We start from the raw sequence: 15,629 nt of genomic DNA, 5'->3' as shown, positions 1-15,629 counted from the left end.
GTATTCTGTATATGTAATTTCCAGCTCTCAATATTGAGAAAACCACAATCTCAGGGGGAAAAAATCAGTCTGACTCAGGTACATGCTAGAAATAGCTTCCTGGGTGGCCTCTCAAGTAGTCATCCATTCTAAATATCTATATTCCAAGATAACAAGGGGTTGGTTTCTGTCGCTTCCCAAAATTCAAGTGGAAATAGAAAAAGACTACACTGGAATAAAGCTGTGTATTAGGATAAAACTATACACTAGGATAAAGCATGTCATGTCATTTATCTCTTTCATTTTTTCTGGCACTCTCAGTGATCACCAGGTAAACAATTTCATTCAATAAAAAAGGTAATTCTTGAACAACTTGTTCATAACAAAATGTTGGGGGAGGGGAGAGAGATTTACCACCAATGGAACATCGTCGAGCTATTTCCCAGAATACTAGTCCCATTGCATAGATGTCAGCACGTTTGAAGGATTCAAAGTGTTTCATATTTATGGAATCATCTAGAACTTCAGGGGCCATGTACCTAAAAAAGAAGTCAGCATTTTATTTTATGTAATAGTGATATTACTTTTAAACTGTTTCATAAACTTTTTTTACTCCTGGGCGGGGACGTGGGGGGAGGGTCAATATTAATTTTGACCTTTTCCCCCTTTCACTATGCTTCTGCTGTTTTTTAAATTAAAAAAAAATTTTTAATTCAAGTATAGTTGATTTACAATATTGTGTTAATCACTTTGCTATACAGCAGAAATTCAGTTATGCATATATATACATATATACATATATACACATTCTTATTTAGATATTCTTTCCCATTATGGCTTATCATAGGATACTGCATATAGTTCTCTGTTCTATACAGTAGGACGTTGTTGTTTATCCATTCCACATACAATAGCTTACACCTGCTCACCCCAACCTCCCACTCCATCCTTCTCCCAACCCCCTCCCCCTTGGCAACCACAAGTCTGTTCTCTTTGTCCCTGAATCTGTTTCTGTTCTGTAGATAGGATTATTTGTGTCATATTTTAGATTCCACATATAAGTGATATCATATGGTATTTGTCTTTCTCTTTCTGACTTGCTTCACTTAGTATGATAATCTCTAGTTGCATCCATGTTGCTGCAAATGGCATTATTTTGTTCTTTTTCATGGCTGAGCAGTATTCCATTGTATCTATGTACCACATCTTCATTATCCATTCATCTGTCGATGGCCATTTAGGTTGTTTCCATGTTTTGGCTATTGTAAATAGTGCTGGTATGAACACAGGGGTGCATGTATCTTTTTGGATTACAGTTTTTTCTGGACATATGCCCAGCAGTGGGATTGCTGGGTCATATGATAATTCTGTTTTTAGTTTTCTCCATACTGTTCTCCATAGTGGCTGTATCAACTTACATTATTCCCACCAACAGTGGAGGGTTCTGTTTTCTCCACATCCTCTCCAGCATTTTTTATTTGTAGAGTTTTTAATGATGGCCATTCTGACCGGTGTGAGGTAGTACCTCACTGTAGTTTTGATTTGCATTTCTCTAATAATTAGCGGAAATTGAGCATCTTTTCATGTGCCTATTGGCCATTTGTATTTCCTCCCTGGAGAAATGCCCATTTAGGTCTTCTGCCCATTTTTTGATTGGGTTGTTTTGTTGTTGTTGTTGTTGAGTTGTATGAGCTGTTTGTATATTTTGGAAATTAAGCCCTTCTCAGTCGCATTGTTTGCAAATATTTTCTGCCATTCTGTAGCTTGTCTTTTCATTTTTTTAATGGTTCCTTTCCTGTGCAAAAGCTTGGAAGTTTGACTAGGTCCCATTTGTTTGTTTTTATTTCTACTGCCTAGGGAGACTGACCTAAAAAACACTGGTGTGATTTATGTCAGAGAGTGTTTTGCCTGTGTTCTCCTCCAGGAGTTTTTGGTGTCATGTCTTATGTTTAAGTCTTCAAGCCACTTTGAGTTTATTTTTGTGTATGGCGAGAGGGTGTGTTCTAACTTCATCGATTTACATGCAGCTGTCCAACTTTTCCAACACCACTTGCTGAAGGAGAGTCTTTTTCCCATTGTATATTATTGTCTCCTTTGTTGAAGATTAATTGACTGTAGTGGTGTGGGTTTATCTGTGGGCTCTCTATTCTGTTCCATTGATCCATATGTCTGTTTTTGTGCCAATACCATGCTGTTTTGATTACTGTAGCTTTGTAGTATTGTCTGAAGTCTGGGAGGGTTATGCTTCCTGCTTTGTTCTTTTTCTTCAGGATTGCTTTGACAATTCTGGGTCTTTTATGGTTCCATATAAATTTTAGGATTATTCTAGTTCTGTGAAAAACGTCATGAGTAATTTCGTAGGGACTGCATTAAATCTTTAAGTTGCTTTGGGTAGTATGGCCATTTTAACAATATTCTTCCAATCCAAGTGCATGGGATAGCTTTCCATTTCTTTGAATCATCTTCAGTTTCCTTTATTAATGTTTTAGAGTTCTCAAGTCTTTCACCTCCATGGGCAGGTTTATCCCTAAGTATTTTATTTTTGAGGGTGCAATTTTGAAAGATATTGGTTTTTTTTTTAACATTCCCTTCCTGATGTTTCATTGTTAGTGTAAAGAAATGCAACCAGTTTCTGTACGTTAATCTTGTATCCTGCTACCTTGCTGAATTCATTTATCAGTTCTAGTAATCTCTGTGTGGAGTCTTTAGGGTTTTCTATATATAGAATCATGTCATCTGCATATAATGACAACTTTACCTCTTCCCTTCCAATTTGGATACCTTTTATTTCTTTTTCTTGTCTGATTGCTGTGGCTAGGACTACCAATACCATGTTGAATAGAAGAGGTGAGAGTGGACATCCTTGTCTTGTTCCAGATTTTAGTGGGAAGGCTTTCAGCTTTTCACCACTGAGTATTATATTGGCTGTGGGTTTGTCATAAATAGCTTTTGTTATGTTGAGATATGTTCCCTCTGTACCTACATTGGTAAGAGTTTTTTTTTTTTATCATGAATGGAATTTTGTCAAATGCTTTTTCTGCATCTATTGAGACAATCATGCAGTTTTTGTCTTTTCTTTTGTTCATGTGGTGTATCACGTTGATTTGTGAATGTTGAACCATCCTTGTGAACTTGCAATGAATCCCACTTGGTCATGGTGTATGATCTTTTTTGTGTGTTTTTGGATTCAGTTTGCTAATATTTTGTTGAGAAATTTTGCATCTATATTTATCAATGATATTGGCCTGTAATTTTCTTTTTTGCTGGTGTATTTGTCTGGTTTTGGTATCAGGGTGATGGTGGCTTCACAGAATGTCTTTGGGAGTGTTCTCTCCTCTTCAATTTTTGGAAGAGTCAGAAGGATCAATGTAAGTTCTTCTTTGTATGGTAGAATTCACCTGTGGAGCCATTTGGTCCTGGACTTTTGTTTGTAGGGAGTTTTTATTTTTTTATTTTTATTTTTATTTTTTTTAGAAATTCACGTTTATTTATTTATTTATTTACTTATTTATGACTGTGTTGAGTCTTCGTTTCTGTGTGAGGGCTTTCTCTAGTTGCGGCAAGTGGGGACCACTCTTCATCACGGTGCGTGGGCCTCTCACCATCGCGGCCTCTCTTGTTGCGGAGCACAGGCTCCAGACATGCAGGCTCAGTAATTGTGGCTCACGGGCCCAGTTGCTCCGTGGCATGTGGTATCTTCCCAGACCAGGGCTCGAACCCGTGTCCCCTGCATTGGCAGGAAGATTCTCAACCACTGCGCCACCAGGGAAGCCCTATAGGGAGTTTTTAAATTACAGATTGTTTCACCTCTAATGATCAGTCTGTTCAAATTATCTATTTTATTGGAATGTAACTGCTTTACAATGTTGTTAGTTTCTGCTCTACAACAAAGTGAATCAGCTGTATGTATTTCTTTTGGATTCAGTTTTGGTGGGCTGTATGTTTCTAGAAACTTGTCCATTTCTTCTAGGTTGTCAAATTTGTTGGCATATAATTGTTCACAGTATTCCCTTATGGTTTTTTTTATTTCTGCAGTATCAGTTGTTATGTCTCCTTTTTCATTTACTTTATTTGCATTCTCTCTCTTTTCTTCTTGGTGAGCCTGGCCAGAGGTTTGTCAATTTTGATTATCCTTTCAAAGAACCAGCTCTTGGCTGTATTGATTTTTTTCTATTTTTTTTTAAATCTCTATTTTATTTAAAATCTCTATTTTATTTTTTTCTCTGATCTTTATTACTTCCTTCCTTCTGCTGACTTTCAGGTTTTGTTTGTTCTCCTTTTTTCTAATTCTTTTAAGTAGTAGGTTAGGATGTTTGAGATTTTTCTTGTTTTTTGAGCAAGGTCTGTGTTGCTATGAACTTCTCTCTAAGAACTGCTTTTGCTGCATCCCATAGATTTTGTATGGTTGTGTTTTCATTGTCATCTGTCTCAAGGTATTTTTTAAAATATTTATTTTATTTATTCATTTTATTTATTTTGGCTGCGCTGGGTCTTAGCTGTGGCACGCAGGATCTTTAGTTGTGGCATGCAGACTTCTTAGTTGTGGCATGCGGACTTAGTTGCGGCTTGCGGACTTCTTAGTTACAGCATGCAGACTTCTTAGTTGCAGCATGCATGTGGGATCTAGTTTCCTGGCCAGGGATTGAACCCAGACCCCCTGCATTGGGAGTGCGGCGCCTTACCCATTGGACCACCAGGTAAGTCCCTCAAGGTATTTTTTAATTTCCTCTCTGATTTCATCATTGACCCATTGGTTTTTTTAGTAGCATGCTGTTGAGTCTCCATGTAATCTTTTATTTTTTCTCATTTCTTTTCTGTGGTTGATTTCTAGTTTCATGCCATTGTGGTCAGAAAAGATGTTTGAGATAATTTCTATACTCTTAAATTTGTTGAGGCTTGTTTTATGCCCTAGTAATGTGGTCAATCCTAGAGAATGTTCCATGTGCACTTGAAAAGAATGTTTATTCTGGGTTTTTTTTTTTTAATGTAATGTCCTGAAAATGTCAATTAAGCCTAACTGTTCTATTGTGTCATTTAGGAACTCTGTTGCCTTACTGATTTTCTGTCTAGAAGATATGTCCATTGATGTGAATGGGGTGTTAAAGTCTCCTACTATTATTGTATTCCCATCAATTTCTCCCTTTATGTCTGTTAGTATTTGTTTTATGTATTTAGGTACTCCTATATTATTAGGTGCATATATGTTGACAAGTATAAAATCCTCTTCCTGTATTGATCCTTTTATCATTATATAGTGTCCTTCTCTCTTTCTTTATGGCCTTTGTTTGAAAGTCTATTTTGTCTGAGTATTGCAACCTCCCCTTTCTTTTCATTTCCATTTGCATGAAATCTTTTTCCATCCCCTCACTTTCAATCTGTGTGTGTCCTTTGCCCTAAAGTGGGTCTCTTGTAGGCAGCATATTGTAGGCTCTTGTTTTTTTCTATCAAATCTGCCACTCTGTCTTTTTTTCTATTTAAAAAAATTTATTTTATTCAAGTATTGTTGTAATTTCTACTGTACAGCAAAGTGATTCAGATATACATACATACATACATATACATATATATATATACACATATATATATATATATTCCTTTTCATATTCTTTTCCATTATGGTTTACCACAGGATATTGAGAGATCTCTTTTTTTGAGAGAGAGTATATTTTTATTCTTATTTTTTAATTTAATTTTTTATTTTATACTTGGGTATAGTTGATTTACAATGTTGTGTTAGTTTCAGGTGTACAGCAGAGTGGTTCAGTTAATATATATACATATATCCATTCTTTTTCAGATTCTTTACCCATATAGGTTATCACAGAGTACTGACTAGAGTTCATTGTGCTACACAGTAGGTTCTTATTGATTATCTGTTTTATATATAGTATTGTGTATATGTTAATCCCAACCTCCTGATTTATCACTACCCCCCTACCTTTCCCCGTTGGTAACCATAAATTTGTTTTCTAAGTCTGTGAGTCTGTTTCTACTTTGTAAATAAGTTCATTTGTATCATTTTTTAAATTGCACATGTAAGTGATATGATATTTGTCTTTTTCTGACTTACTTCACTTAGTATGATAATCTCTAGGTCCATCCATGTTGCTGCAAGTGGCATTATTTCATTCTTTTTAATGGCTGAGTAATGGTCCATTGTGTGTGTGTGTGTGTGTGTGTGTGTGTGTGTGTATATATATATACATATATGTGTGTGTGTGTGTGTATACACACACACACCCCCCACATCTTCTTTACCCATTCTTCTGTCAGTGGACATTTAGACTGCTTCCATGTCTTGGCTATTTTAAATAGTGCTGCAATGAACATTGGGATGCATGTATCTTTTTGAATCATGGTTTTCTCGGATATATGCCCAGGAGTGAGATTGCTGGATCATATAGTAGTTCTATTTTTAGTTTTTTAGGGAACCTCCATACTGTTCTCCATGGTGGTTGTACCAATTTACATTCCCACCAACAGTGTAGGAGGGTTCCCTTTTCTCCACATCCTCTCCAGCATTTATGGTTCGTAGATTTTTTTGATGATGGCCATTCTGACTGGTGTGAGGTGATACCTCATTGTAGTTTTGATTTGCTTTTCTCTAATAATTAGCTGAGCATATTTTCATTTGCCTCTTGGCCATCTGTATGTCTTCTCTGGAGAAATATCACTTTAGGTCTTCTGCCCATTTTTTGATCGGGTTGCTTCTTTTTTTGATAGTGAGCCATATGAGCTGTTTGTAAATTTTAGAGACTAAGCCCTTGTCCATTGCATAGTTTGCAAATATTTTCTCCCATTCTGTGGTTGTTTTTTCATTTTGTTTATGGTTTCCTTTGCTGTGCAGAAGCTTACCACTCTGTGTCTTTTGATTGGAGCATTTAGTCCATTGGCATTTAAGTAGCTATTGATAGATACGTTATTTATTGCCATTTTGACCTTGTTTTCCCATTGATTTTATATTTCTTCTTTGTCCTTTTCTATTATTTTTCCTTTTGTGGTTTGATGATTTTCTCTTGTATTACACTTATGTTCTCTTCTTTTTTTTGTCAAGCTACTGTGATTATGTTTTTGATTTGTGGTTACTCTGTTTCTCAAATATGTTAACCCCGTCCTATATCTACTTGCCTTAGACTGGTAGTCATACAGGCTCAAACACATCTAGGAAATGAAAAAAAAAAAATCTACATTTTCTTACCCTCCTTCCCCACGGTTTATGATTTTGATGTCCTCTTTTACATCTTCATGCTCATCCTCTTTTACATCTTCATGTTCATCCTTTTGCTGTTCATTGTGGTTATCTTCACTTTCACATAATTTTTTTTTTTTAATCTGTGTGTGTACTGGCTTATTTAGGTAATTTGCTTTCCAATTGTGATTTTCTCTTCCCTATAGACTGTTACTCCTTTTCTATTTAGAGAAGACCTTTCAATATTTCCTTTAGGATAGCTTTAGTATTGCTGTATTCTTTTAGTTTTTTGCTTGTCTGAGAAATTTTTTCTCTCTCCTTCTACTCTCAATGATAATCTTGCTGGGTAGAGTATCCTAGGTTGCAGATTTTTCCCTTTCAGGACTTTGAATATATCTTGCCACTCCCTTCTGGCCTGCAACATTTCTGTAGAGAAATCAGCTGATAACTTTACGGGGGATCCCTTGTAATTAACTCTTTTTCTCTTGCTGCCTTTAGAATCCTCTCTTTAACTTTTGCCATTTTTATTATAATAGGTTGTTATGTAGATCTGTTTGGGTTCACCTTGTTTGGGACCCTCTGTGCTTCCTGTACCTGGATATCTGTTTCCTTCCTTAGGTTTGGGAGGTTTTCAGTCATAATTTCTTCAAATACATTTTCGATCCCCTTTTCTCTTTCTTCCCCTTCTGGAATCCCTATTATGCGTAGATTGGCATGCTTTATATTATCCCATAGGTCTCTTTTTTTCGTTTGTCTGCCATCCTGATTGGGTGATTTCCGTATTCTATCTTCCAGGTCACTTACTCGTTCTTCTCAATTATTTATTCTGCTATTCATTGCCTTTACTTCAGTTTTTGTCTCAGCAAGTGAGTTTTCTAATTTTTCTTGGTTCCTCTTTATGGTTTCTAGTTCCTTTTTATAGTACTCTGCATTTCTGTTGATAGCCTTTCTTAATTCCTTCAGTATTTTCACTATTTCCTTTTTGAAATCAGTGTCCCCTAGACCGAAGAGGTCTGTTTCATTGTTTGTTCTTTCAGGGGAATTCTAATGGTCTTTTAACTGGGAGTGGTTCCTCTGCTTCTTCACTTTACTTGTATTTCTCTTATTCTGTGAGTTTAGGAGAAAGTTATCTATGGTGGTCTTGGAAGACTGTTTATATGTGGGGGTGTCCCTGTGTACCTTGTGTGGGTTTAATACTTTTGGTGCAAGGGCTGTTTTTAGTACGGATGCCTGTCACCTCTTTCCTCAGCATGTGCTGGCAGTTATCCCCTTGATAGAGGGTGTGCAGATGCAGTGGCCGATGCCTGGTCCTGGGGTTCTTGGTGGTGGTAGCAGCTCACGTGTGCCCCCAGAGCACATGAGGGGAGCAGAGGCAGCTCACAATTGCTCCTGGAGCCTGGGGGGGGTGGGCGTGTATCGTGACTGCTCCAGGAGTTTGTGTAGGCTGTGTCCTGCTGCCTGAGAGCTCATGCCAGGAAAAAGGCTGTAATGGCAGGTCCCAACCCTCCCCTCATGCACTGCCCACACAATGGCACCTGGCCTCTAAGGCAGCCCAGGCTTCCTCTGTGTATAACCTCAGGTGCAGTCAGTTGCACCAGCCTCCAGCCCCTTCAGACTGTTTCTACGCAGCCCACCCCTGTCCTCTCCCTGGGTCTGATCTCTGAAGCTCAAGCTTCCACACATAACTGAGATCATATTAGACTCGAGAAAAATATTAAATATCCCAACTGGTTTGCAAATTAATGATGTCAACCAAATCCCATGAAAAGCTGAAACAGCAATTTTATGCTATCTGCCTTATGATCTAAGTTTCCAATGACTCACACGTAATAACTGACTATCCTAGGTGTCCTAATGTACACCACCTACTTGGCTATGTACTATGTACTAGATTTTAATCTAGAAGTCTTCTCACTAATACAGGATAAAAGGAAAGACAAAGACATACTCCAAGGAACAAAATAATAGATAAAAATGAATGCCAGTTCTCCTATTGATACCACCTTGCACAGTTCTGAGGTTTCAAAAATCCTAGGACTCACAAAGACCTGCAGCAACCACTGCCTGGAACACTGAGTCAAGAGATCTGAGGGTCCCTGTTGAATCCATAAATCACAAATACGACTGAGATAGAATGAAGTTTGGCTCTATTCAAGTCCAAGGTAGCAGTTTGAAGATATGCGGTGGCAAATGCTGTGATACACAGAGCAAAGCCTTTTGGGTCAGAAAGGCCCAGGTTCAAATCTCAGCTCTTCAGCTTACCATCCATGAGGTTAGTTGGCCACATTACTTAACCTCCACAAGGCGGTTTCCTCATCTCTGAATTGAGGGTAGTGATACCTACCCTAATTAGGTCCTTTCAGTACTCATAGACTCAACAAATATTTATTGAGGACTTACTATGTATTAGGCACTGTGATGGATGCTGGGAATACAAGGCTGCTCTCAAGCAGCTTATGATCCAATGGAATATACAGACAAATAAATGGACAGTTATAATGTGCTAAGTGCCTCAATGGTCCAAGTTTAGCATGCAGTGAGGGCCCTTGCCAAGGACACCTAACAGTCCAGAAAAGGATTTCTATGAGAAAGGAAGACTAAGTACAAGTTAGGGAAATAAAAGCAGAAAGTATGCTCTAGGATACAGCACATGGGAAAGTTTGAAGAGAGAAAGTCACGTTTTCAGGAAATAAAAATATGAAAACAGTTGGGCTAACTACAGCACAACATTTGAAGAGAGCAATAAATGATATACATAAAAGACCCATTAAAATGATTGGCACATAGTAGGTACCCCATAAACATTAGCTACTATTATGATAACTAACATAACGGTAATATTTTCTGGAAAGGCCACCTTTCATCAGCAGTTACCTTTTTAAGTCAGGTAACCTTGGTTTCAGAGCAGGCAAGACCATGAGATCTTCTACCTGTGAGCAATCTAATAAAGTACAAGGTCGAGTTTCAGAAAAGATATGTATCTAGAAATGAGAAGGAAAAGAAGTCAATTTCAGAACATATTAATCACTGTGTAGCCATAAGTATACCTTTTTGTTCCCACTCTGTGGTTTGGAGCAATATCAATTGTATCTGTGGCCGAATCATGTCTTACTGCCAGTCCCAAGTCTGCAATACAGCAAGTTCCATTCTTCTTTACCAAGATATTCTTTGATTTCAAATCCCTATGAGCAATGGCTGGTTTTCCTAAAGAAAGAAAAAAATTAAACATGGTTGCTTAAATGGTAATACCAATCACAAATCTCACCTTTAGGTTCAAAAGCTTCTCTTCCCATCCCAGTGTTGAAGCATTTCAGCCCCCATCACCGCAATACCTGGGCCATTACTAAACCACCTTAAGTGAATCATTACACAAAAAGTTGCTGAAATTACATTTCTTCAAAGAAAATAGATAATGCTCAAAAAATATAAGTCTAATACTCAAAGACTGGGGGGTTAAAGATACTAGTTTGTTGATATCCTATGAATTTTTTTACAGGAATCCTAGTCACTGATATACTCGAATTCAAGAACCAAGAATCTCAATCACTTCCTTTGTCTGTCAACTGGAATATACTTATTAAATGTATAATACCTTAATACTAACCACTAGAAAAAGTTGTACTATGCAGGGACTATGTATTTTAATCTAGAAGTCTTCTCACTAAAACAGGAAAAAAAATAAAATTTTAAAAATAATTTAAAAATAATTAAAATTTAAAAATAATAATTACAATGTGGAAAACTTGGAACCCTCAGAGACTGCTGATGGAAATGTAAAATAGTACAGGCACTTGGAAAAAAAAGTCTGGCAGTTTCACAAATCTTTAGATCCAGTAATTCCACTCCCAGGTATATATCCAAGAGAACTGGAAACATGTCCACACAAAAACTTGTACAACAATGTTCATAGCAGCATTATTCCTAACAGCTCAAAGTGGAAACAACCCAAATGTCCATCACTGATGAATGGATACCCAAAATGTGGTATATCCATACAATGAAATATTCCTCAGCCATAAAAAATGAAATATTACTCAGCCATAAAAAAGAATGAATTTCTGATAAATGCTGCAGCATGGATGAACCTTGAAAATACACTAAGAGAAAGAAACCAGTCACAAAAGATCACATATTGTATGATTCCATTTATATGCTATGTCCAGAATAAGCAAATCTATAGAGATGGAAAGTATATTAGAGGTTGCCTAAGGCTAAAGAGTTTGGGGGGAAATGGGGAATGACTGCTAAGAACTACAGGGTTCTTTTAAGATGATGAAAATGTTCTAAAACTGATTGTGGTGACAGCTGTACAACTCTGTGAATATACTAAAAACCACTGAATTGTATACCAAATGGGTAAATTATAACTCAATAAAGCTATTATAATCAACAATAATAAAATTTACAAAGATGGGGCTGGCTGAGATAGTAAAACAGCATGTGTGTTGTGTGTTGTAAAGTTGGGAGTGGGGGAGTCATCAGGTAGCAAGTGGATAATCATTAGAGCAGAGAATATATTGGCATCTGATACCTTATATGGCACAAAAATCAAAGCATAAAAATTTCATAACTAAAACTTAGTATTCAATTTTTCAACTGTAAAACTGTCTCATGCACTCTCCTTATCCTAGGGTCAAATATAATTATTAGGTAGCCAGATAACATTTATGTAGCATGTTGATGTTTACAAAGCTTTTTCACATTTCATATGGTACTGCACATAAACTAAATTCCAAAATCAAGATCCTCAAAAATCACAAGAAAGACTAAACGCTACTACTTTTAAGAACTTACAAAAATATCAGTATTGTTACAATGATTGGAGAATCTCTGAACAAATTCCCAGATTCATAACTCCACCTTAGATTTTCAACAGAAAGGTAAAATATTCTCATCTAAAAACTCATTTTAAATATCTCCAATTAAGCTGACTTCTTGCAAAAATTTTCTGAACAGACATTAGATCCATGGGAATTTAAAGCTTAAAATAACAGGATTGCTTTGAGTTACCTTGGGTACCAACTATCTCCATGTGAAGATGGGCAAGTCCACTTGCTGTGGACAGAGCGAGTTTTATCATTCCTTCCACAGTAACTGTGTATCTGTTCAAGTAATCAAAAAGGGATCCATGCTCATGATAATCTGACACCAACCAGAGCTGAGTCCATGTACCATTGTCTGCCAAGTAGAATAACAATATTTCAGATGGGCTATAGAACATTTATGATTTATTCAAAAGTTATCACTTTTTACTCTCAATCCTGAATCACACAACTGCAATATGTTGGTACCTTAAATTTGTATATATTTCCTTCATATTTTCTTGTATTTCAGTTTTCTTATACTTTCATGTATGTATCCTTTAGATCCTTAAAGTAAGCCCCTTCATCTTGAGATAAGGCAAGGATAACTAATCCCATTCAAGAGAGAAGGAATCATAGTTCAAAAATGGTGATGTTGAGTCCACACAGATGGTAGCAGGGCTGGGATAATGCTTCGAGGAATGCCTGGTTCAAGTTAGGTGCTCAACGATTGTTTCTGGAAGGGGGGAGGGAAACAAGGGAGGAGGGAGGGAAGAAGATGAGAAGTACCTGGAACCTAGTGTGGCTATAGTGGGAATGGAATATTATTGGACAAACTGAAAGGGAGCTTAAATGAGAAATGCAAGCTTTAATGACAAACAGACTGTGTATACTGTTCACAAAGAAGCCAGAAAAGATTACAATTCCAAGGTTTCCAGATTAGAAAAATATAAAAATAGTGGTATCACTGACACATGGGGAAGCTGAGACAGGAGCTAAAAATGTCACGAGGAGAAAAGGCTAGGACTGAATCCAGTTTTACACAAGGTGATTTTGAACCTCAACAACTAGGAATATGTGTTCTTCCAAAAGTTCCTTTGTAAGCCAGGACATGAATTGGAAATGTAAGTTCCCATGAGAATCATGGTAAAGGTTCTGGCTGGGCTTCTAGGCTAGGCTGGTCCACAAAAGCCAATTTAACCTAGGAGTAACTGGAAAATCATGTATTTCACAAAATCATGAAAGCAAAAAAAGTATTACAACAATACTAGGAGGCAGGACAATTCAGTAAAAGATGCACACTTGGGTTGGAATCAGGGCCTGGCTGTCACTGACTACATGACCTCAGACAAGTTTCTTAACCAATGAGCCTTTGTTCCTTCTTTTACACAACAAGAATACCTTACTTTGCGAGACTACTAAGAAGATTTTAAAAATAGGATAATAGATTTTTAAAAAGCATTTAGTACAATGCATGGCACATAAGAACTCCCCCATTGTTGTAAAACAAAAGAAAAAACTCAGATTGACATAAAATAATTTCTATATTTTGAAGGTTGTTAATTGAAAGAAAGCAATTCTGATTAGAAAAGATTAAGGAATGAAATGTTTTCAGAAGATTCTGGAGGAGATTTCTGGGTATTTTCGAAAGGATTTAGATATTCATGATACTAGTTCTTTATCAACTTGTTTCTTCATAAACTTTGTAAACTGATTCTGTTCAAACTTATACCTTTCCTTGATACAGGTACATCACTAGCTTTATCTGCATGCTTATTAACCATACCTGAATTCTGAAAGGCTCACAAATACAAGAAATAAATAGGAACACAGCAAGATGGAAGAATGGGAGGTTTTCTGAGGTAACTGACAAGACAGGTGGAAGGAAGAAGGACATATTAGAGGCTATGCCCACATAAAGGGTTGTCTAAGGTGGAATTAACTAAATCAGTATGAGAAAGATAACGAAAACGGGAATAGGGGGTGGAGGGGCTAGGTTCTAGGCAAAGTCCATTAACCCCTGACAAAGAAGAAAGGAGGTGTAGGGAAGAGCCAGCAGGGTTGCCAGTTCCCATGGTAACCTCCAGATGACAGTACCAGCTTGGCTGCTGCCTGAGCGAAAGGGAAGAGTTCAGGGCACAGCAGCAGGAACATTTTGTGTCGGTTAGTGTGTTTACAACTTGGAACAAGCCTAAAACATGCTGGGCCTGGGTAAGGGTTGAACCTCAAGATGCAGATTTGAAAGTCACCACTACCTACCATTGAGTTTGAAAGCAAAAATGTGGGTAAGTTCTTTGAGGGAGAAATTACTATTTGTAGAATTAGAGCCTTCATATGTATTAAGAAAACAAAAACACCTATTAAGAAATAAGAAAGTCCAGAGTCACAGAATACAAAGGTTGTTTTAAGGGTTGGGGGAGAAGCTAAATGGTGTCGAAGACAGAAGAAAGTGAAAACTAAGGACTTGGTCAGACTATGATCACTGCTTTTGTTTATTTGTTTTGTTTTTAAATTAAGTAATACTGAATTGGTAGTATCTATTGATAATCCCTGCTTAGATCCATCACCGCCCCTAAGTCACAAAAAGCAGATAATCACACTTACACACCTCCTCATTTGATGCAATAGAAAGAATATGTAGAAAGTATATAATATTTTCAGGAAACCAATAAAATAATCAGATTCAGTCTCTAATTTTAACTACCAGTTTTCAAATTATACAAGGAGCAAGTTCAGAGATACTATAAGAATTCAATTAGCAAATCTAGAATATGATAAGCCCTATAGGACAAACAATCCAGTGTCTTCAACGGCAAGAAGAAAAAAAAAGACAAAGGGGAACCCTAGTGATTTTAAGGGATTTGAGATAAATATCAACCCAATGCAATGGATCCTAAAGTGAATAACCAATTGTTAAAAAAAAAAAGGGGGGGGAAGACCACTGCAGAAATGTGAAACTGACTAGATATTTGATGGCATTTTTAAAATTGACAATGGTAGTATGGTTATGTTTCACAAAAAAAGATTCCCCATAATCTAAAGATACAAACTGAGATATTTATGGATGAAAAGATATGCTATCTGGGATTAGCTTCAAATAATTCAGAGGGGGCAGAGTAGGTGGAATCAGAGCTCAAATATGGTTGGCAGTGAGCTGATAATTGTTGAAGCTGGGTGATGGGGGTTCATTATACTATTCTCTACTTTTCTATATACTGGAAATTTTCTATAAATGTTTAAAAAAACAAGTAATAAATGTTTGTTGTAAATAAATTTGAAAATAGAGAAGCAAAAAGAAAAATCAAAATCACCCATGAACACAAACTGAGATTAAACATTGTTAATATTTCAAAGAAATAAATATTGTTGAAGAAAATGGGAAGGAAGAGAAGTAAAAAGATGACTATGGTTATGGCCTTTAAAAAAGATAATGATAGCATTTTTTAAAAAAAAATAGGAAAGCTGGGAAATACATTTGATTCAGGGTGGGTGTGAGGAGAGTCGAGTTGTAATACTGGGTTGGCCAAAAAGTTCGTTTGGGTTTTTCTGTAACATCTCACGCAAAATCCCAGATAAACTTTTTGGCCAACCCAATACAAGCCTCTGACAAAAGCTATAAAGGTAGGATTGTGGGCACTACTATAATAACTGAAGCCAGG

The 15,629-nt window shown here is 36.7% G+C and overlaps 1 protein-coding gene across 2 annotated transcripts in view; it reads right to left on the bottom strand.

Annotated features, from left to right (window-relative positions):
* Positions 1-196: 196 nt before the first annotated feature.
* TGFBR1 (transforming growth factor beta receptor 1) overlaps positions 197-15,629 on the bottom strand; it is a 59,992-nt gene continuing 44,559 nt past the window's right edge. The window contains exons 5-7 of one of the 2 annotated variants that reach the window (XM_057549362.1): positions 12,179-12,346; positions 10,216-10,372; positions 197-518 (exon numbers count right to left, since the gene is read on the bottom strand). In XM_057549362.1, the coding sequence (XP_057405345.1) occupies positions 266-518; positions 10,216-10,372; positions 12,179-12,346 (578 nt within the window). In that variant the 3' untranslated portion in view covers positions 197-265. The remainder of the gene's footprint in view (positions 519-10,215; positions 10,373-12,178; positions 12,347-15,629) is intronic. The other variant, XM_057549363.1, reaches the window with a different exon arrangement.

Source organism: Balaenoptera acutorostrata, chromosome 6, assembly GCF_949987535.1.
Source record: "Balaenoptera acutorostrata chromosome 6, mBalAcu1.1, whole genome shotgun sequence".
Lineage (NCBI taxonomy): Eukaryota > Metazoa > Chordata > Mammalia > Artiodactyla > Balaenopteridae > Balaenoptera > Balaenoptera acutorostrata.
The sequence above is the reverse complement of the archived record's forward strand: the minus strand, read 5'-3'. Positions and strand labels throughout refer to the sequence as shown.